This window comes from Podarcis bocagei (assembly GCF_964188305.1).
Source record: "Podarcis bocagei genome assembly, chromosome: 2".
NCBI classification, from domain to species: Eukaryota; Metazoa; Chordata; class Lepidosauria; order Squamata; family Lacertidae; genus Podarcis; species Podarcis bocagei.
The window spans coordinates 20019583-20043266 of record NC_138126.1 but is presented as its reverse complement, the minus strand read 5'-3'; the positions used below and the strand labels follow the sequence as shown (position 1 = coordinate 20043266).

The 23684-nt window shown below is 42.7% G+C and overlaps 2 protein-coding genes across 2 annotated transcripts in view; one reads left to right on the top strand and one right to left on the bottom strand.

Annotated features, from left to right (window-relative positions):
• The window catches only part of LOC308580708 (vomeronasal type-2 receptor 26-like), a gene marked incomplete at its 5' end in the record, with an annotated part of 196714 nt that extends 180680 nt beyond the window's left edge, over positions 1-16034 (bottom strand). The window contains 2 exons of the mRNA XM_081182765.1: positions 2472-2763; positions 15907-16034. Of these exons, the coding sequence (XP_081038891.1) occupies positions 2472-2763; positions 15907-16034 (420 nt within the window). The remainder of the gene's footprint in view (positions 1-2471; positions 2764-15906) is intronic.
• A 2203-nt stretch (positions 16035-18237) lies between these two features.
• On the top strand, positions 18238-21907 carry LOC308579670 (vomeronasal type-2 receptor 26-like; the record flags this gene model as incomplete). The annotated part of the gene is made up of 4 exons (XM_081180605.1): positions 18238-18317; positions 18873-19100; positions 19724-19850; positions 21003-21907. The coding sequence occupies exons 2-4, from the start codon at positions 18912-18914 to the stop codon at positions 21905-21907; spliced, it is 1221 nt and encodes a 406-aa protein (XP_081036731.1). The 5' UTR covers positions 18238-18317; positions 18873-18911.
• Between the last annotated feature and the right edge of the window lie 1777 nt (positions 21908-23684).

Sequence of the window (23684 nt, the reverse complement as noted above, 5' to 3'; positions counted from 1 at the left end):
GGGAATGAAAGATAGAGTACGGAAAAGGGATGATGTATGTTTTTAAATTGCTTTTGCTTTGTTTTATTTAGGGTTAAGGTTAGGGAGTGGGGTTTGTTCAGTTTAGTTTAATGTGTTTAGTTTTGAGTTTAGGTTGTGTTTTGTATTGTCTATATATTGTACTGTATTGTTTTTTTCCCCTTTTTGCTTTCCTCCTTTGTCTTTTTTCTGTTTTTTTCTTCTCTTTTTGTAATCTATAAAAGTAATAAATATTATTATTATTATTTTTTAAAAGAAGAAGACTCCTTTCCCTTTGTTCTTCTTATCTACTGCCAAATGGGGGAAGGAAGCCAATTCCCTGAAGCCTGACACCTGCCTATTGGGTTTGAACCCAATAGATCTAAGTGTCTTATGCCATAGATCAGAGTGTTTGCTCAGGTAGCTCAAGAGTGGGCAGCAATGTGACCGACTTCCCGGGAGCTACCTGCCAATGGTAGGCAGGTCCATAATAGAAGTGAGTGAGTGGGAAGGTAGAGTCCCGCCACACACTCTCGCACCACACACAGTCAGATACTCAACATGCACATTCACACATATGGATGTATATACACAACACACATACTGAACACACCTACAACTTCTAGTCCAATATTGCTGGATCTAAGTGGCAGTGGGTCGTCAAACTCTCTTTCCCATCACATCCTTGTCTGGATCCTTTTTAAGAGGTGATGCCAAAGCTTCAGCTTGTCACCTTCTGCATGCAAAACATGTGCCCTTCCAGTACAATGCAGCCCCTCAGTAGTGGGACAGCGAGCAGCATCACGCTGCTTAAAGGGTTCCCAGAACCCAAGCAGAAGAAAATGGTGCATGAGAACAACAAACACGGGCTATCCATTTCAGCTGTCATTTCAATGGCTCTCACTCTTTCTCACCTGCCATGCCTCTACGTTCAGAAGATCCAGTCTGTCTTCTTCTGTGGTCATCATGCGGCTAGACACAGATGTGATCAGAGCATGGAAAGCATGTGCCACAGTGTACACAGCATTGTACACATTGTAGCTCTCAGCAGACATACCATTCCCAAGCCAAGATGTTGGAATGCTTTCCAGCTTTCCGCTCCCCATGCATCTTTTCCAGGTTTTCCGTGACCATCTCTGGTTGGAATCAGAGCAGTCAAACGTGTCGGACAAAATACGATCAAGGAAATGCCCATCTTGAGTCAAGAAAAGGCCCTGGGATTTTGTCCGCTGGTTTGTTTGGATGACAAAAGACAAAGCTCCATGGAAGAATTTGACATCCCAGTATTGAAAAGATGTGCTTAAGGTGAAGCCCCACAGAGCTGTGGAGATCCAAACCTTCCCTATAGGAGCACTGAATTTTCTTTCAGTTCTGCTTAGGACATGAGGCAACAGAAACATTGAGTCAGTATCACCATAATAAATGATCACATTGGATTTCCTCTGCATAATGTGTGCTCGGAAATCGTTGAGTGCTCTTCTTGGAATATAGATGTTAATAGAATATACTATTGGAATCTTGTATGTGAAGGCTACACAGATGCCATTCTCAATGAATGCTACCTTCATGGTTCTCACAAAGTGATCTCCACCATCATTATCTGGAGCAAATAGACCGACCCATATCCACCTGAAATGGAGGAGTAACTGAACTATCCCCATGTATTGTGAAGTTTCCTTGGGGCTCATCCAGTAGGAAGAGGAGAACTGGGTGTTATCACTCAGAATATGGTTGACAAAACCATAAGTGAGCTAGAAGGAAAGCAATAAATACTTAACATTCAATATAATGTGGACATTTGTTAGCCGAAAAATGGTTTCCACTGAAGAATGCAATGTTCCAAACATCTACTCAGCTCTATGTTCTGGGGACTTTGATTGGACTTACTCCCAGGTAAGTGAGCCTGGGGTGGCAGCAACCTGATTGACCTGCTTTTGAATCATTGTACATTTGACTTCCACAATCTTATGCGTGGCTGGCACACACCAGCACTATTGCAACATTGTTTTGCAGACCCCATGAACATCATAATTCCCTTCCTACTTCCATTAGCAGCCAAGGATGGAGGAATTTTGAGCAGAATTGCATCCTGTCCCATCTTTTCCCAACCTCACACTATTCACATTTCCTGTAGTGCGCTGAAGTGGCCAGATGCATTATCAATATGGATTATTGTAGGAAATTCCAATAGCAGTCTCCATCTAAATTTCCCCAAATACCCAAGGCACAATGCAGTGTGCTGCTGAAGTAGGGGATTGCAGAAAATCTAAATACTGGCTCCAACCATTCTATTCTGGTGTTCTCAGTAGCACCACCATTGCTGCTCACCACCAGCTAAGCCCACCAGTACAACAGCTTATTGTGGAGGGGGATACTATACCAATGAATTTCTCAACCAAGGAGCTGGCCCTGAGAAAAAGACTCCCTCTGTATCTCTATACATGTGTGGCATGGTTGGCAACCTGTCTCCATACCTGAGGGACCTTGTAAACATCTAGCATGGTTGCCATCTGGAAAAAGGTTTCAAAGTCCCCTCCTTGAATAACAGCCAGGAGTTTTCCTTGCCTCCCACACTTGAAATTAGGGACCACCCAATGTCTGGTAGAGAACAGGTCTATGGTGGCTTCATAGGCTCTCCTGACGCTGAAGCAGTTTTCATAGATGCTGTAGCCAAGGGTGATATTGGGTAAGAGCTCGGGGTTTTCATTGATCTCTTTAATGGCAAACAGGATGGCCAGGACGTGCTGATAGTTTGTCTCCACTATCCTGGAATGAAAAGCAAATGGCATATCAACTGGTAAAATGGTATGTTCCAGTCCTGCTCTCCCCCCAGGCCCCCAAAATGCCAGTGACTATGAGTGACCTTCTTCGAAGGAAGACTTGCAAACGTTTCTATTCCACTAGTTTAAAAATGTACGAAGCAGACCTGAGCTTTGTCTTGTAGATGTCTCATAGCAAGAAAGAGAAAAACCCTGCCCTGGCTAGGTTAGGGTTTCTTTCTTTCTTTCCCCCAAATTCAATCTTTTTAAAAATATACATTTATACAACACTCTCTGTTTTTGTTTGTAACAAAAAAAGAAAATGGTGGCAACTGAAGCAAAGATATTTTGTATACCTCACAATACACATGACACTACAATTTATGAAAAAATAAAAAGAAAGAAAGAAAGAAAGAAAGAAAGAAAGAAAGAAAGAAAGAAAGAAAATAAAATAAAATAAAGAAGAAAAAGTAGTTTAGGTTCTAAAAAAGACTTCCAAACATTCTCATTGTACATTATCTGTTAAGTACACTTTTACCTCACATTTACTTATTTCTTCTGTTTTTTCACTATACACCTTTAGGTTCCAGGCAAAAATGTTCCTTTTCAACCAGTCCTGCCTGACTTGATCTGCATCCTATACCCTTTTTAAAAACTCTGGCTCTTTTTTCGGGGGGGGGGTGTTATTGGGTTGTTGGTTTTGTTTTGATTTTATGTATTTGATATTTTATGTGAACTGCCCTGAGACCTTTGGGTATAGGGTGGTATAGAAATAATAATAATAATAATAATAATAATAATAATAATAATAATAATACTCGGAAAAGTGACTTTTTAAAAAGTCGCTTTTTTCTCAGTCATTATATACTACAACAGTGGGGCAATGGGTTGCAGCATAAATTCAGTTAAAATTAACCAAGTCAGGGGGAAAACTGATTTAGAGTGCCAGCTAAATTTAGGGTTCACAAGTATAGACTTCACAAAGCGTCAGGTGTTAGGAAGCTTATGTATACTGAATCAGAGCATTACTCCATCCAGTTCAGCATAATCAACACTGACATAGTTGCCCTCCTAGATTTCAAGAGGGCTAGCTCCTGGAGATGCTGGGGACTGAAGCTGGGGCATTCTGCAGGCAAGGCAGATGCTGTTCTACTCAGCACATCCCCGTTCAAGAGTTCCTGAAGGAAAAGGACACCTCAAGAAACTTGGACTAGTACTTTGAAGCAGCTTCTTCTAAATCTCAGCAAACAGCAAAGAAGGGAAAGCGATTTGGCAAGAGTAGGTGTTGGAAAACCGCATCTGTGCCCAGAAAACTGGGACCATTGGGGCAGCCGCCGTTCATAGCTATGAGTGAGTTGGTTGCTACCCAAGGCACCTTGCAAAAAATATTCTGAAATTGAGAACCTGGGAGTCTGCAGCTCATGTTAGAATCCTGCAGGGGAGACCAGAACTAGCTGAGAAAAAGCAAAAGCTAGCAACACTTACGGGAGGAAGTCATGGACAGGGTCAGATGTGAAAGCATGTGTTGGATAGATAGCTGTCCTCAGCGGTATAACTCCAGTAATGAAGTAATCACCTGGTCTGTAATAATTATTTGGAGACATTCGTAGGCTTGAGATATCTGCATCTACGCTCATCACTAACCCAAAGTGCAAATGAAACAATAACAGCGGCAGCATCATTTTAGGCCCAAGCATACAGTCGATACCCCCCTTCAATTGATTTTATTATACCAATAAATTTGTAGAGAGATCTGCCAAGAAAGAAATAAAACCGCCTACAAGCCTCATCCCGTGTCTCACTTCAAAGTCTGTCATCTAGGCTAATGGAGATGCAGTCAAACATCAGACCCACAGACCACCCCTGATTATCCAAGTCCCCATCCTTATTAGCCATAAATATATCTATCCAAATTTGGTGGAAGAAATGGTTGATAATTTTGGGTTTGAATTATTTTTATTTACTGATAATGCTCAAAAGTGACCTCTGGAAAAATGCTGTGGAATTCTGGTCACAGGGACACAAATCAATCACAATGATTTTGATAATTGCAGGGGATGTATAATCACCTCTTTGCATGCTCTCTCTGAGGCAAATGCACAGGTGCACGGCAGGAGAAAACATGTTTGCAAAAGTTCACCCAAGTCATGTCATGCTTTCCTAAGGGACAACTGAAAGGGCACTGAACTTCGACCATGTTTAGTGGAGCTGTGGGCGACCATCAGCTGACCATAAGTATCATCTTGTATTTTGCCTAAGGTGGAAAAATGCCTTTGGATAACCCTGAGAAGCAGTTTCCTTCGTCACCACTGGCTCCTGAAAAAGAAGGTTGTCAGTGTGCACCAAAATGTCCCGTGCCTCCACAATATAAAAAGTTTAATTGTTATTGTCCTTAGAAAAAGGAGCTAAAACACCAAGAGAAAGTAAAACTACAGAGTCTAAATTGTGAGAACGACGTGTGGGACTGCGTTGAATCTTTACTGCTTCCATTGTGCAGGAGTTAAGAGAAAATTCTGAATATACAATTTACATTTGAGGGTGGAGGATAAATAAATGTGAAGAACTTCGCCCCTTTTCTGTTAAATTGAAGGCTTTTATCTGTCAAAATTGTTACTATATTTATAAAGCACCAGTGCTATAGATGAGAGTTTACAGCGTAGTATCACTGCCGCACAAAAAACAGTTCACTCCTTTCAGACCTTCCAGTCTAATTTGAATGGAGTGAAAATCTCTACCTGTCTACATTCCTTGTAGGATGAATAGAGAATTTCTGTAATTTTCAGGAAGTGCAAAAACTACAACACTTAATGTGGAGTGCTTACAAGGTGATAAAGACCACCACCCCCATCACTTATAGAATAGAGCAAGTAGGCAGAGATCAGCAGCCTGGCTGCTGTTGGATCTAAACCTCTTTTTTGAATGCCCCCAAAACCAGCAGTTCCAGAGAGCCAGTATGGTGTAGTGGTTAAGTGCGGTGGACTTGTAATCTGGTGAAGCGGGTTCGATTCCCTGCTCCTCCACATGCAGCTACTGGGTGACCTTGGGCTAGTCACATTTCTCTGAAGTCTCTCAGCCTCACTCACCTCACAGAGTGTTTGTTGTGGAGGAGTAAGGGAAAGAAGATTGTAAGCCACTTTGAGACTCCTTAGGGTAGTGATAAAGCCAGATATCAAATCCAAACGCAGTGGATGTAGCCTACCTTGATTTCAGCAAGGCATTTGACAAGGTGCCCCATGATATTCTTGTAAAGAAGCTGGTAAAATGCGGTCTTGACTCTGCTACCACTCAGTGGATTTGTAGCTGGCTGACTGACCGAACCCAAAGGGTGCTCATCAATAGTTCCTCTTCATCCTGGAGAAGAGTGACTAGTGGGGTGCCGCAGGGTTCTGTCTTGGGCCCGGTCTTATTCAACATCTTTATCAACGACTTGGATGATGGACTCAAGGGCATCCTGATCAAATTTGCAGATGACACCAAACTGGGAGGGGTGGCTAACACCCCAGAGGACAGGATCACACTTCAAAACGACCTTGACAGATTAGAGAACTGGGCAAAAACAAACAAGATGAATTTTAACAGGGAGAAATGTAAAGTATTGCACTTGGGCAAAAAAAATGAGAGGCACAAATACAAGATGGGTGACACCTGGCTTGAGAGCAGTACACGTGAAAAGGATCTAGGAGTCTTGGTTGACCACAAACTTGACATGAGCCAACAGTGTGACGCGGCAGCTAAAAAAGCCAATGCAATTCTGGGCTACATCAATAATAATAATAATAATAATAATTTTTTATTTATACCCCGCCCTCCCCAGCCAAGGCCGGGCTCAGAGCGGCTTACAAGCAATAATAAAAACAAGATGAGTGATTACAACTTAAAAACAAAAATAAAATACAACATTAAAATAATGGAACATTAAAATATTAAAATGGAGCCTCATTGCAGGAGAAGGAAAAGAAAAAAGAAAAAGGGGGCGGAGGGAATCAAATTGGCTCCAATCCAAAGGCCAGGCGAAACAACTCTGTCTTACAGGCCCTGCGGAAAGAGATCAGATCCTGCAGGGCCCTGGTCTCATGAGACAGAGCGTTCCACCAAGTTGGGGCCAGTGCTGAAAAGGCCCTGGCTCTGGTTGAAGCCAATCTAACTTCCTTAGGGCCTGGGACCACTAGGGTGTTGTTATTTATGGACCTTGAGGCTCTCCGTGGGGCATACCAGGCGAGGCGGTCCCGTAGGTACGAGGGTCCTAGGCCGTGAAGGGCTTTAAAGGTCAAAAGCAGCACCTTAAATCTGACCCTGTACTCCACCGGGAGCCAGTGCAGCTTGAAAAGCACTGGATGAATATGCTCCCATGGCAGAGACGCTGTGAGGAGCCTCGCTGCAGCATTCTGTACCCGCTGGAGTTTCTGGGACAGCTTCAAGGGCAGCCCCGCGTAGAGCGAGTTACAGTAGTCAAGCCTGGAGATGACTGCCGCATGGATCACTGTGGCCAGGAGTATAGCATCTAGATCAAGGGAAGTAATAGTGCCACTGTATTCTGCTCTGGTCAGACCTCACCTGGAGTACTATGTCCAGTTCTGGGCACCACAATTCAAGAAGGACACTGACAAACTGGAACGTGTCCAGAGGAGGGCAACCAAAATGGTCAAAGGCCTGGAAACGATGCCTTATGAGGAACGGCTAAGGGAGCTGGGCATGTTTAGCCTGGAGAAGAGGAGGTTAAGGGGTGATATGATAGCCATGTTCAAATATATAAAAGGATGTCACATAGAGGAGGGAGAAAGGTTGTTTTCTGCTGCTCCAGAGAAGCGGACACGGAGCAATGGATCCAAACTACAAGAAAGAAGATTCCACCTAAACATTAGGAAGAACTTCCTGACAGTAAGAGCTGTTCGACAGTGGAATTTGCTGCCAAGGAGTGTGGTGGAGTCTCCTACTTTGGAGGTCTTTAAGCAGAGGCTTGACAACCATATGTCAGGAGTGCTCTGATGGTGTTTCCTGCTTGGCAGGGGGTTGGACTCGATGGCCCTTGTGGTCTCTTCCAACTCTATGATTCTATGATTCTATGATTCTATTCTATGAAATTCCTCCTCCTCCTCCTCCTCCTCCTCCTCCTCCTCCTCCTCTTCTACATCATGACATGGCATGTAGTCAGAGACATTCCTTGGAAGGAAGATGGCTACTCCATGATGATAATAATAATAATAAATGTTTTGAAAAAGTCTGAAAGTCCACACACACACATAGTTCTGAAATTTAGCTGAGTAATACATTTGACACAACAATATTTCAGAATGTATTGGAAAACTTATATAGAAAGGTTTATTGTTTTGTGTACATTTGATTGTAAGATAAAACATATGTGAAGGGACTTGACAGGAAGTCAAAATTGAAGAAAAGATTTTGTAAGATAAAAGGGGGGAAATACTTTCCTAATTATCAATTTGGGGGAGGCCTGTGTGTACATATATGTGTGTTTGGAAGGAAATAAGATGGTAAATAACAAATAACAAACTAAATATTGATGTATGTAATTTTTATTTCTCAATTATATTTAGTGGTTGTATGGTTATAATGTTTTTTGTAACATAAAATCATTCAATAAAATTATACATATTTTTTAAAAAGACACAACCTTAATCTTTCCTTCTCATCATTAAGTGTGCCTTTGTATTCAAATCAGGCCTGAGGACAATGGTGTAGCATTTGGGAAGGAAGATGCAGCCCAGTAACCCACCACTGGAAGCCAAGATGGAGAAGATCTGCACAGCCACCATGTATTTCCCCTTGGTGCTCAAGTAAGTTGGCACAAAGGAGACCCAAACACTGCAAAACACCAGCATGCTGAAGGTGATAAACTTGGCTTCGTTGAACCCCCCAGGGAGTTTCCTGGCTAGGAAAGCAACCGTAAAAGAGATGGCAGCCAGAAGGCCCATGTAGCCAAGGGCAGAGTAAAACATGATGGTGGACCCTTCATTGCACTGCAGAATTATCTGTCTGACTTGGGAATCCATGTCCAGTAATTTTATTCAATATTCTGAATTGTACTACAGTTCCTAAGCAATACCTCAGAGAGGATAGGATGCAAGTAGATTTCCAGGTCTAGGGAATTCTGTCCAGGGAAAATAGCTGCTCAGCAGGTAATGGGCTGCTACTGAGGTGAATAAAGCCAAGATACACGGTGCAGCCATGTTGAAATCACAAGCTGAAACAATGAATACTTCAGCCAGTGGTCATGAAGGCCCAGTCCTGTTATGTGGTTTTCTGTGGAAGTCAAGAACTGAATAGTAATGGAAACTAGGGCTGTGCAGCAGATTTGGCCAAATTGTGAACTGACTCAGGCCAATTTGTGCCCTGTCCTGTTTAGGCTGAAGCAACTACAAATGACTACAGAGTGGGTCAGGTTTTCCTGAATTTATATGTAGCAGTATGTGCTAACTGGTGGCCCCAATCTCTGAGAAATCCAGACAAACTGTCTCCAAACTGTTGCAATTATTAATTACAACACCATATAAGGACAATGCCAGCGTTGGGAGAGCAAGAGTTAGAAAAGGGCTAAAACCTTACTCAGCACTCTCCAGCCACAGTGCTTGGCATGCGTGGAGAGGTGGTGAACTCTTTTAAGTTCTCTTGGAAAATGGTTGTTGGAATTGGGTGACATTTGTTCAACTTGTGCTTGTTTCTTATCCTTTTCCAATCAATCCCAGTACCATCCTTTAAAAAGTTAGTTGTCTGTGTCTTAGTATTCCCCTACCCCTTCCAATTTTGACTCTAGTTTTAAATAAGGTTTCTTTACAGCTGGGTTCAGTTTTCTGTGTCTGTCTCAGCATTTAATCTTGTGTTTGTGTGTGGGTATGTCTGCATTGTGAGTATATTCTACACCTTCCAGCAGATACCAAATTTAGCAAACTAATGCCCTCTACAGGGGATGCTGTGGCTCAAAATTTCATGTCCCTATTTTTTAAAAAGAAGAAATCGATGGCCATTTTGGTTTTGCAGTGCAAGTCAATTGGCTTTTCAGGAGATTTGTATTTACTGGATCACAATCTGGATTTGAATCCAGTGCAGGTCAGATCAGGTCTGGAATGAATCAGGTCTGATCCAGATTTACAAGTCACGACTGCAAATCAAATTGTGGTGAAGTCTATGCACAGCTTTTCTGCCATTGCAATTTTGTGATTAGCAGTGTAGCATCACTGAAACAACTTATGACAAGTCTTGAGATTTCTTTCCAAATGTCTCTTTTTAGACCTAGCATGATTACCGTTACATTCACAGTGATCTGCTCTTCATCCCTCAGAGCCTGCTGTTCCTTCAATGCTGTTTTACCTGTGTGACTAGAAATGGCTCCTTCCAGGCATGGGCTGCATTTATAGCAGCAAATTTGCTGTCCTTCTGGCACCACTTTGCTGGATCCAGGCTGGCAGCTTTCTGAACATGTGGAATGGGGCCTTGTCTAAAGGGCATCAAGAAAACAAACAGTATTTTAGGAGCCCTTGCATTCTCTGTAGGTACTATACCATTCTGCTCTGATGGGTAGATTACACTGGTCAACAACAAATTTGTTGTCTGCGTTTTTTCAGTTGATTTAGGACGAATCTGATGCACTGAATCCAAAAATCACATTGGTTTTGCTCAATCTGGTCAAGTTTTTGAGCTATGGCCACATGTCTTTTTTTACGTTTTTGTTCACATGTACGCTTGTGTGGAGCATTTTAGAAGAAGTTGGTGGGGGTAAAATGCCATGTCGAATAATTGTTTTGATTGGAAATGATTATTTTAATGACAAGAAGTATTCAGGTCCGATAGTTCTGGGTGATTATGTCGAAAAGGGATCAGTTTGAAGTCATAAAACCTTGAAATCTTCCATAAATTGGTGCGGCAAAGCATAAAGTTGGGGGATCAAAACTAAGTTAATGGGGCAGCCGCCCTACGAAGTATCCTGATCTTCAATCAGCACGTCATCCTGTAGCTCATTGTGATGAAATTCCAGTGCCTATCTTCGGAGAACTTCCTCACATTAGTGACGAAGATGCCTCCAGTGTTGAAGGACATAAAGAAGAAGAAGTGGTTCTTGAAGATGATGCTCCACATCCATTTTCCCAAAAGGAGTTGAATGATCTAGTTCGCGACCTTAGCTTGTCAAAGGACTCTGCCGAACTGTTGGCATCCAGATTGAAGGAAAAAAACCTCCTCTCTGACAGTGCTCGCATCAGCTTCTTCCACAACAGGCATCAAGAGTACCTCCGTTTTTTCTCGGAAGAGAAGGACTTGGTGTACTGTGCAGATATTGTGCAGCTTCTGCTCAAGCTTGGAGTGCCACAGTACGAACCCAAAGATTGGAGACTGTTCATTGACAGCAGCAAGCGATCACTGAAATGTGTTCTGCTACACAACGGCAACCAGTTTGCCTCCATACCCCTGGCTCACTCGAGTACACTGAAGGAGAACTATGAAGCGGTGAAGTATGTGCTCAGGGTGGAGGGTGTATTTGCATCTTGTTACTGCATAAGAGCATGATTATTTATAGCGGGGGGGCATCACTGAAGCTTACTGGGATGAGAAGGGGCAATGCAACCACAAGGCTGGCATGGTGCAAACACACCATCAGGAGCACCAAATTGGTTTCTATATGGCTTAGTGGCCTTAGTGGGCCACCCCAGTGAGTGGGGGAGCTGCGCAGCTTTGCCGGTGGCCTCCCCTTTCCCTGCACACTGCCAGCTGCGCCCCGTCAACCATATGGCTGGCAGGCACGCAGCTTCCCTCCCAAGCCTCTGCGGGGATTGCTCTCCCACAGCGGCATGGGGGAGAGTTGCACCCCCCCCATGGTTGGCAGTGCGCAGCTTCACCCCCCTATTCATGGTAATTTGGGGGCACTGAGCGGGTATTTGCACCCCGGCGCCACATCTGCTAAAGACGGCCCTGGATGACCCCATTCAGTGGTTTCACGTTCATTTTGCACAACATGAGGGATCAGCTTAAACCCTGTGGAACCCCACGTTGGAGGCTCCACAGCACCACACACAGGGCCAAAAATACGCCCCAAGCCCTATCCTCTGAAAATGACCATCCAGGTAGGACCTGAACCAGCACAGAGCAGTGCTCCCCACCAGCAACTTGGACAGCTGCTCCAGCAGAACACATCTGGTATTGAAAGCCATTGAGAGATCAAGAATAAGTAACTGGGACATGCTCCACAGTCTCTCTCCCAGTAGAAGTCACCATACAGGCCAATCAAGGCAGTTTCGATACCAAAACCAGGCCTGGGACAATTCAGTCCCAGACCATTGTTTGAGAAACGCTGGGTTAACTTTTCAATTCTCATACAAACCCGACACCCTTTTTTAAAGGCTCCTTTGACGTTGAGAGCTGAGCACCCTCCAGAATCTGGCAGATGAAGGGTGAAGAAGGACCACAGAGAAAAATAAAGAGGACCTACATATATTGTATCAAAAAGGAAATTCACATATTTATGAAAGAAGTCTGGAGGGTCAAAGTTACTAACACCTCCACTAAACATTAGTCCAAGTTTTCTGTCCTGTCAATTGTTTAATTAGAAAGCATGACATAGCTCAGGCTGAACTTTTGCAAATATGTTTTCTTCTGCTGTGCACCTGTGCAAGTACCCTCGGAGAAAGTGTACAACTTTGGGGAGGTGATTATACATCCCCTGCAATTATCAAAATCATTGTGATTGATTTTGTGTTCCTGTGACCAAAATTCAACAGGGTTTTTCCATAGGTGACTTTGGAGGTCAGTACTACCACCACCACCACCAAGGAACCAAGAATCACTGATAACTTCTTGCTCCAAAATTGGAAAGAGAGTAACATGAATATATTTAGTGGGCTAGTAAGGATGGGGGCTGGGATTTAGACCAACAGACATAGTCTGATAGTCTGATGTTTCATTACAACTCCTTTAACACACAAGCCAGACTTGGCATCTTCTTCTGAAAAGTTAAGCATAGGATGAGGCTTGCAAGGCGATTCTGTTTTTCTTTGCAGATTGGAGGGCGCCTCTGTCTTGCTTCTTTCTGCCAAAAATGACTCTGCTGCTACTGCTATTGCTTCATTTGCACTTGGGGTTAGCGATGAACAGACCCAGAGATCTCTCGAGCCTACGAATGTCTCCAAATAATTATTACAGACCAGGAGACTACTTTATTAGTGGAGTTATACCTGTGAGGACAGCTGTGTACCCGACACATGCTTTCAGGTCTAACCCTGTCCACGACTTCTTCCCGTAAGTGTTGTTTGCTCTTAGCTTTTAATTGTCCTCAGCCAATTCTGATCTTCCGTGCAACTGCCTGTCCCTGTAAACTGCTGTGAGGTCTGTGCTAATAGGGAACTCATTCTCTGAGTTTAGATTCTTATATAGAAAAGAACAACATCATTTAGACATAATGGAAGGTTTCATTTGGCTTGGGTGAATCCCGACATTTGGAAAAACACGTTTTATTTTATTTTTTTTTAAAAGGAAAGCTTAGTGGACACAGAATGCAGGCAGAGTGCTATTAGTAAAACTGTTGGAGGGATCGACTGGCATATCCAGGAAAGGGGCACGACTGGCTGGCTACAATCCTGATCAGAAGGACTCTACACAGCAACACATTTGAAAAGAAGTCACAGAGAGTTACTTGATTACAGTGTTCTTGGAAATAGGGTTGCGTGAACCTGGCAATTTCGGTTTCTCCTTTTTCCATTTATAAGTTTGCTTCTCCACATTTCCCCCTCTGTTTAATACAATTTCTCTCCCATCTGTCCTTGGAAGTAAACCTCATTGTGACTGTTTACTTGGAAGTAAGTTCCTTTGTGTTCAGTAGGACATAATCAGTTGTACTGATTTATAGAGATAAATATTGGGAGAAAAATCCAGGTATAAAATGAGCACAAAATCACCTATAAATTGCTAGATATTAATCATACAATTCAGAAATTCCCATATTTTCCAACTTATCTATAAATCCCTTTAAATACCTTAGTGTGAAATCATTTATAGATTGAACTTGATAGATGTTTGTAGGTATCAATTTATTAATAGTTTATTAATAGTTAATTAACTCCTGGCTTGCCATGTTTTGCAGGGAAGGCAGAGGGAAGCATTCTCTAAAGGACTGTTCTTTTTACAAATGTTCCAAATACAGCATTTTTTTTTAGTATTTGAAGAAGTGGAGAAGTATCTTAACTTTTTGGAGAAACTGATATAGCTCCAATTAGCCACACTACCAATATATAGAGATCTGTCTTTTTCTTGTATATATAGATGGTTGCATATTACTTGCTTGTTGGTTGAGACTTTAATCAGAGATATAACTAAGTCATGGAGAATTATAGAACAAGATTTCTCCTTCCTCTCCTGGTATTATGAAATACCACAGGAGCTGAGATTTATGATTATATGAAACATTCCCATTGTTTTTCATTCCAGACTGTTGGAGAGGAACTACCAGCATGCCCTGGCTATCCTTTCTGCCATTAATGAGATCAATGAAAACCCCGAGCTCTTACCCAATATCACCCTTGGCTACAGCATCTATGAAAACTGCTTCAGTGTCAGGAATACTTATGAAGCAACCATGGACCTGTTCTCTACCGGACACTGGATGGTCCCTAATTTCAGGTGCGGAAGGCAAGGGAAGCTCCTGGCTGTTATTCAAGGAGGGGGCTTTGAAACCTTTTTCCAGATGGCAACCATGCTAGATGTTTACAAGGTCCCTCAGGTATGGACATAACAGGCATGCACAGATATTGAAGGATGGTTTTCTCCTCAGGGTCAGCATGAGAGAGATCTCTCGTCATAGCAAAACCACATGAGTTCTGGCACTGGGCAGCCGTGGATGGCAGCAGCAGCATTGCTGTGGGCCCCAGAGTAGCTTGGAGCCGCCATTTACATTTCTGGCTAAACTCTGAAATGCCCCTAAGCTTGTAATGTTCCAGGGCATTTAAGTGGAAGCTGCCATTTTAGTTTCCTACAATGGCTACAATGCCTCTTCCACCTGTAATCAATAAAGTTTTGGTCTGATTTGACCCAAATGCAAGTGGTCATGTCTCATTTTTTCATGGTGCTAGATGATATATTTTTGGGGGGTGGGGGATGCCTGGCCACACAAATACAGAAATTGCTAAAGGAGGTCTGAACCTGCTATGGGGCTTTGGAATGCCAGCTGATTGTTCAAGAGTGGGTGTGGGGTTAGAAAACCTGTGGGGTGCATATGTGTGTGTGTGTGTGTGTGTGTGTGTGTGTGTGTGTTAGCATCCATGGAAAAGGTTGTGTCTGACTGGCTGGAACCCTGAACACAGAGGCAGGCTGCATTGCAAGTGACACATCAACATGCCCTCCCCAAGTAGCATCTAACAAAGTGAAATGGGAGAATTCTTATTGTTATTTGCTTCTCCACTTTACTTCCTCAAAAACCTGGGACCAGTTTTCCTACAAGATTGCCGCACCCCATGCGTCCCCACTGGACCCTTTGATTGTCCAGTTCTGGGCACCACAATTCAAGAAGGACACTGACAAACTGGAACGTGTCCAGAGGAGGGCAACCAAAATGGTCAAAGGCCTGGAAACGATGCCTTATGAGGAACGGCTAAGGGAGCTGGGCATGTTTAGCCTGGAGAAGAGGAGGTTAAGGGGTGATATGATAGCCATGTTCAAATATATAAAAGGATGTCACATAGAGGAAGGAGAAAGGTTGTTTTCTGCTGCTCCAGAGAAGCGGACACGGAGCAATGGATCCAAACTACAAGAAAGAAGATTCCACCTAAACATTAGGAAGAACTTCCTGACAGTAAGAGCTGTTCGACAGTGGAATTTGCTGCCAAGGAGTGTGGTGGAGTCTCCTACTTTGGAGGTCTTTAAGCAGAGGCTTGACAACCATATGTCAGGAGTGCTCTGATGGTGTTTCCTGCTTGGCAGGGGGTTGGACTCAATGGCCCTTGTGGTCTCTTCCAACTCTATGATTCTATTCTATGATTCTATGTGTAAGGATGTGCAGCTAAGCAGGTTTTAGGCTGGCAATGTCTGAGCATTATTTCCCACACTAAACATTGATTCCTTTTCTTACTAGCTCACTTATGGCTTTGTCAACAATATTCTGAATGATAAATCCCAGTTTCCCTCTTCCTACTGGATGAGCCCAAAGGAAACTCACCAGTACTTGGGAATGGTGAAAATGCTTCTCCATTTCAGGTGGATGTGGGTCGGTCTCATTGCTCCGAAGCATGATGGTGGAGATTGGTTTTTGAGAACCATGAAGACAATATTCTTCGTGAATGGCATTTGTGTAGCCTTCACAGATAGGATTCAACAACTAATTGCTGCTGGCGTTCATGTTTCACGCAGAAAACCTTCCTATTTGGAAGCGCACCTTACACAGAGAAAAGCTAACGTGATCATTTACTTTGGGGATCCTGACTCCATGTGTCTGTTGCCTGTCATACTGAACAGGATTGAAGAAGGAAAACGGACCCCTGTAGGGAAAGTCTGGGTCTCCACAGCTCTGTGGGGTTTCACCTTAAGCACATCTTTTGCATTCTGGGATGTCAAATCCTTCCACGGTGCATTGTCCTTTACCATCCAAACAAACAAGAGGTCAAAATTCCAAGACCACCTATTGATTCAAGATGAATATTTCCTCGATCAGTTTTGGTCAGAAGCATTTGATTGCTCTGATTCCAACCATAGATGGTCAAGAAAAACCTGGAAAAGATGTATGGGGAAGAGAAAGCTTGACGATTTCCCCACACATTGGCTTGAGAAAAGAATGTCTGCTGAGAGCTACAATGTTTATAATGCAGTCTATGTTGTGGCACATGCCTTCCATGAGCTCCTCACATCTGTATCTAGCCACGTGATGCCTGCAGAAGACAGAAGAGTGGATTTTCTGAGCATAAGCCCATGGCAGGTAAGAAGGAGAGGGAAAGAGATCCATTGTAGATGAAATTTTTATCAAATTTTATATATCAATATTATGGGTTGACTGTAAGGTTTTGTGTTCATGTAGTATTTTCTTTCATGTAGGGCTCATTGTCAGCGAAGCTCAGATGCTGACAGGAGGAGAAGAAGCAGGCATAGGGAGAGAACAGTTAGCAGCGGAAGGCAGACGTTGGAATGCGGGAAACATTCTCTCCCAAATCTCGTAGGATCTCAAAAGTGGCCGAGATGTGAAAGATACTGGAAGAGAAAGTGGGGGCTTCAGTGCTGGGGAAGGGGGGAGGAGCTCAGTCCAGGCAACTCCATCTTCTGGGGAGGACGATGAGTAGAGGAGCTCCATCCTAGCTTGTTGTTTTAGCAATAAATCTGAAATAATTAACAGCCAGAGTCATCTCACATTTGTGGGAGAGACCAAGCCATAACACTCATTCAGACTGCTTTCCCCAGAAGAAACACCAACTGGGTTTTCTCTGGATTGATGTTTGCTCCAATTCATCACTAAAGAGTGGATTTTTCCAGAAGAAAGCAGTGGGACAAGTGCAAAACTGCTTGGACCTATACCTAGAAAGTGTGGGACAATCAGAAAACCACTAGGACGCATGTTTTCTAGGTGCAGGACAAGTGCAAGTCTGGATGACCCCTTAAACTCTGGCCACTTGCATTTTTTTTCCTACACCACTAGTGAGGGTCTGTAGCACAGAGGTAGAACATCTGCTCTTCATGCAGGACTTCTGAGGTTAATTTCTAGCCTTTCCAGTTCAAAGGATTCAAATAGGCAGGTGAAGAAGTGCCTCTGCCCGAATTCCTAAAGAGGCAACGCTAATCAGAGGTTTTTAAAAATGTGTCTAGATAGAGAAGTAGCCAGGCTTAGCATAAAGCTGTTTCCCGTGTTTCTAAGCCAGCTCCAATTTACGATAGTATCTGCCTAAGTCAATAATTCTGAGCTGGTGATCTGGGGCATAAAATGGCTGTTGGTATGCCAGATGAAAAAGGGTAATTGAATAATGCAACCCACAGAAGTGATTCCTCACTGTGTCCCTTCCTGTTTTCTGTTCTGCTTTTGGCCTCTGCCCCTCCATGTGTCATTCTGTCGCAATTCTTCATTGGTTGTGATTGATTGATTGATTGATTGATTGATTGATTGACTGACTGACTGACTGATTGATTGATTCATCTGCTCACTCCTGCCAGTGCAACAGAGTCACCCCTTGTCAAGAACCCGGTCTGTGTAAACTGGGGGTTACAAACCCCACCAATTATTTATAATTACACAGCTTAAATAGAGTGTGCCTCCTGTTGCTAACCATTTAGGCTAGATTCAACTAAATTGCTAATCTGTTTACTAAAGCCCTCTCTGACCAGTCTTCAGGTTCTGCCTGGAAATCTGTATTCTTATTGGACTGTAGCAAAGGACTAATGATTTTGAATGACCATTAAAGGACCTATCACGATTTGACCCATTTCAATTCTCTTGTCCCATGTAAAAGCAAGAGCCTACTGTTAACTGCCATAACTGAAATCTTTTTTTTTAAAAAAAGGATCTGTAAGTCTAATTCCTCTTGGAAGACTACCACTGAACTCACAGTTACATTATAACTTTTCTGGGACCAGTCAGGAGAAAAATAACAGGTTCCCCACCATTTTCACAGTGAAAAGGTGTTCATATCATAAGAACATTTTTCTATTTAATGTTTAATTAAAAATTTTCTTCTACGAATCACTTTTCTAATGAAGTGTGTGTAGCTGTGGAACTGAGCAAAACAATTGTTTTCATGAATTCCCCCCCCCATCACAGATCCAATACAGTGGTACCTCGGGTTACATACGCTTCAGATTACAGACGCTTCAGGTTACAGACTCCGCTCACCCAGAAATAGTGCTTCAGGTTAAGAACTTTGCTTCAGGATGAGAACAGAAATCGTGTTCCAGCGGCACGGTGGCAGCTGGAGGCCCCATTAGTTAAAGCGGTGCTTCAGGTTAAGAACAGTTTCAGGTTAAGAACAGACCTCCGGAACAAATTAAGTACTTAACTCGAGGTACCACTGTACTTGTTTTCACTTGTTCCCACATTCAAGGACTACCTCTGTTTCTTTCAAATAAATTTTTAAAAATGAAGATTGGGATGGAAGAAGAGATGAATCTAATTCATTTACAGATGTTGACACACTCTCTCTTTCTTACTAGCTCACCCCTTTTCTGAGAAGCGTCCGTTTCAACAGTACAATGGAGGACGAGGTGCATTTTGATGAGGATAGGGAGCTAGTAGCTGACTACGATATTGTGAATTTGGTCACATTTCCTAACCAAACTGCCGTAAGAGTGAAAGTGGGGAAGCTGGAGACCCAGGAATCCTCAGGTCTAGAGATGACTATCGACGAAGAGGCCACTGTGTGGCCCAAATGGTTCAACCAGGTGGGGAGCGTATTTGTGTTTTGTGCTAAAAGTGAATGTAAAAGCTGGTCTCAGCTGCAACCTCACATTTGTTATTTAAATATAATAATACTGTATGGTTACTGGGGGTACGCAGGGGTACACATACCCCTAAACATTTTGTGAATCTAAGTTTGGTCTCATTGAGAAGCAGTATTTCAATGTGAGTAGGAAAATGAGAGTACCCTTAAGCATTTTTTTAAAAAGAAAAAAAGCACTGGATGTAGATATAGATCATTTTTTTAAGGCAAGAATGAGGAACCTGATCCAGCGGTTTGGACTCAGTCTGACCCTTATGTTTTCCCTCCCCTTATGGTTTTGATCTATGAGCTACTTTTAAAATGAGGCTGCATTTTAAATTGCATTTTAACCTGTATTTTAAATTGGTTTTTTCCCCTAGTATGATTTTACTGTAATTTTACTGGTGTTAGCTGCCCTGAGCCTGGCTCTAGCCGGGGAGGGCAGGGTATAAATAACATTTATCATCATCATCATTAATATTATTCAGTTTTCTAAGCCACAGACCCATCAGAGCAGAATGGTATAGTACCTACAGAGAATGCAAGGGCTCCTAAAATACTGTTTGTTTTCTTGATGCCCTTTAGACAAGGCCCCATTCCACATGTTCAGAAAGCTGCCAGCCTGGATCCAGCAAAGTGGTGCCAGAAGGACAGCAAATTTGCTGCTATAAATGCAGCCCATGCCTGGAAGGAGCCATTTCTAGCCACACAGGTAAAACAGCATTAAAGGAACAGCAGGCTCTGAGGGATGAAGAGCAGGTTCACTGTGAAAGTAATCATTCTAGGTCTAAAAAGAGACATTTGGAAAGAAATCTCAAGACTTGTCATGAGTTGTTTCAGTGGTGCTACACTGCTAATCACAAAATTGCAATGGCAGAAAAGCTGTGCATAGACTTCACCCCAATTTGATTTGCAGTCATGACTTGTAAATCTGGATCAGACCTGATTCATTCCAGACCTGATCTGACCTGCACTGGATTCAAATCCAGATTGTGATCCAGTAAATACAAATCTCCTGAAAAGCCAATTGACTTGCACTGCAAAACCAAAATGGCCATCGATTTCTTCTTTTTAAAAAATAGAGACATGAAATTTTGAGCCACAGCAGCCCCTGTAGAGGGCATTAGTTTGCTAAATTTGGTATCTGCTGGAAGGTGTAGAATAAACTCACAATGCAGACATACCCACACACAAGCACAAGATTAAATGCTGGCCAGACACAGAAAACCGAACCCAGCTGTAAAGAAACCTTATTTAAAAACTAGAGTCAAAATTGGAAGGGGTAGGGGAATACTAAGACACAGACAACTAACTTTTTAAAGGAGAGTGCTGAGTAAGGTTCTGGCCTTTTTTTAACTCTTGCTCTCCCAACACTGGCGTTGTCCTTATATGATGTTGTCCTTATATGGTGTTAACAATTGCAACAGTTTGGAGACAGTTTGTCTGGATTTCTCAGGGATTGGGGCAACCAATATTGGGGCACATATTGCTGCATATCTATTCAGGAAAACCTGATCCACTCTGTAGTCATTTGTAGCTGCTTCAGCCTAAACAAGACAGGGCACAAATTGGCCTGAGTCAGTTCACAATTTGGCCAAATCTGTTGCACAGCCCTAGTTTCCATTACTATTCAGTTCTTGACTTCCACAGAAGACCAAATAACAGGACTGGGTCTTCATGACAACTGGCTGAAGTATTCATTGCATCCTATCCACTCTGAGGTGTTGCTTAGGAACTGCAGTACAATTCAGAATATTGAATAAAATTACTAAAAAAAGGTGGGGATGCTCTATTTAGGTAGGGAATATATGGATGATATAGAAATTTCTGGGGTTTGATGTACAAAAATAATGTTTTCTTTCAGATGCAGATCAATGTCATCAGTGTCCAGAAAATCAATACTCAAACAATGAGAGGGATCAATGTATCCCCAAGACCATAGTCTTTCTCTCCTATGAAGAACCTCTGGGGGTTACCTTGGTTTTCTTTGCCCTATTCTTGTGCCTAATCACAAGTACTATGTTGGGAATCTTCATTAAATACCGAGACACTCCACTTGTTAAAGCCAACAACCAAAACCTCACTTACATCCTCCTTGTTTCTCTCCTGCTTTCCTTTTTGTCCTCCTTTCTATTCATTGGCCAGCCTCAAAAGGTCACCTGCCTTCTCCGCCAAACCATCTTCAGCATCATCTTCTCAGTCGCTGTCTCTTCTGTGCTGGCAAAAACTATAACTGTGGTTTTGGCATTCATGGCCACAAAACCAGGGAACAGCATTAGCAAGTGGGTGGGAAAGAGTTTGGCAAATGGTATTGTCCTCTTTGGTTCTGCCTTTCAGTTTGGCATCTGTATTGCCTGGATCGGAATATATCCCCCCTTCCCAGAACTGGACATGGATTCCCAGGTCACACAGACAATTCTGCAGTGCAATGAAGGGTCCACCACCATGTTTTACTCTGCCCTTGTCTACATGGGCCTTCTGGCTGCCATCTCTTTTACGGTTGCTTTCCTCGCCAGGAAGCTCCCTGGAGGTTTCAACGAAGCGAAGTTTATCACCTTCAGCATGCTGGTGTTTTGCAGTGTTTGGGTCTCCTTTGTGCCAACTTACCTGAGCACCAAGGGGAAATACATGGTGGCTGTGCAGATCTTCTCCATCTTGGCTTCCAGTGGTGGGTTACTGGGCTGCATCTTCCTTCCCAAATGCTACATCATTGTCCTCAGGCCTGATTTGAATACAAAGGCACACTTAATGATGAGAAGGAAAGATTAAGGTTGTGTCTTTTTAAAAAAATAATAATAATTTTATTGAAAGATTTTATGTTACAAAAAACATTACAACCATACAACCACTAAATATAATTGTGAAATAGAAATTACATACATGAATATTTAGTTTTTTATTTGTTATTTGCCATCTTATTACCTTTACCTTTACCTTTACCTTTACCTTTACTAGCAGATTGCTCCTGCCTCCCAGCCAAATTCATCTTATGACTATCTTCTTGAATAAATAAGTATTCCCAAAGTGGATTAAGAACAAAGCATCACCCTAGGATGAATGCCACTTTAAAAAATAAATAAACCAGAATTTTAAATCTGCTTATTATAGATCACATTCACGGTTGTTGAAATAAGTTTATGGCCATCATTTTATTTATTTATTTATTTTTAGACACAGGTCTCAAGGCATCCCATGACTTGTTTTTGTGGTTTTGTTATGTTTTGCTTTAAATCATCTTAATAAGAAACAAACAACAATTAATTAAATGAGGTAAAGGTAAAGGACACCTGGACGGTTAAGTCCAGTCACAAAGCGACTATGGGGCTGCAGTGCTTATCTTGCTTTCCGGCTGAGGGAGCCGGCATTTGCCCACAGACATCTTTCCGGGTCATGTGGCCAGCATGACTAAACCACTTCTGTCACAAGGGAACACCATGACAGAAGCCAGAGAGCACAGAAACACCGTTTACCTTCCTGCCACAGTGGTACCTATTTATCTACTTGCACTGCTGTGCTTTCAAACTGCTAGGTTGGCAGGAGCTGGGACAGAGCAATAGGAGCTCAACCTGTTGTGCGTATTTGAACCACCAACCTTCCAATCAGCAAGCCCAAGAGGCTCAGTGGTTTAGACCACAGTGCCACCCACTGTGAATAGATAAATAACACCAAACAAATGATTAAATGAACAGCAGAACTGGAAACCAGAAACAGCTAGATAAAAATAGCATGTGAAAATAACTCAGCCTCTCTATGTACCACAAAGGAAAAACCTGGGTGAATGGGAAAAAATTCCATTTAAACTGCCAAAATAGCAGGTACCAACTGAATGGAGAGAAGGTGCCACTTTCTCACTGTAGCCAATCAGTTGACTTCCAAGGAAGGAAACATCCAGAAAAGGACCTCTGGTGACATGGCTGCCCCAGCCCTTTTGCCGCCTGAAGAACAAAAATGTCACCCCTCCCACTCTGCTCTTAAAAGTCAAAGTGCAAAATAGCAAGTTATTTTGGCACATTAGGCAGAAAATCCCACAAGCATGTCTTTCTGGGAGTGAAAAATTAAACACAATGAAATTAAATTTGAAAATTGATGCAGTTTCATGTTACTCAAGTCTCTTGCCTAAGGCAGCTGCCTCACTCCATCTAATGGTAGGGCCAGCCCTGTTCTCTGGGAAGAGGGATTGATTGTTAAATCATTCTGGGAATAGTAGCTTTGTGCAGGGTATAGGGGTCTCTTAACAACTCTCAGCAACCTTAACAAACTACACATTCCAGAATACTTTGGAGGATACCATGACTGTTTAAAGCAGGGTTTCCCAAATGTGGGTCTCCAGCTGTTTTTGGATTACACTTCCCACCTCCCTGACCACTGGTCCTGCTAGCTAGGGACGATGGGAGTTGTAGTGCAAAAGCAGCTGGAGACCTCTGTTTGGGAAACCCTGGTTTAAAGTAATATGATATCCCTTTAAATTTTGTATAACTGAGCAAATTCGGTGAGAAATGTCAGAGGTTGGCTCGTCCCGAAAAGAGTTGAATTTAAGAGTTGCATG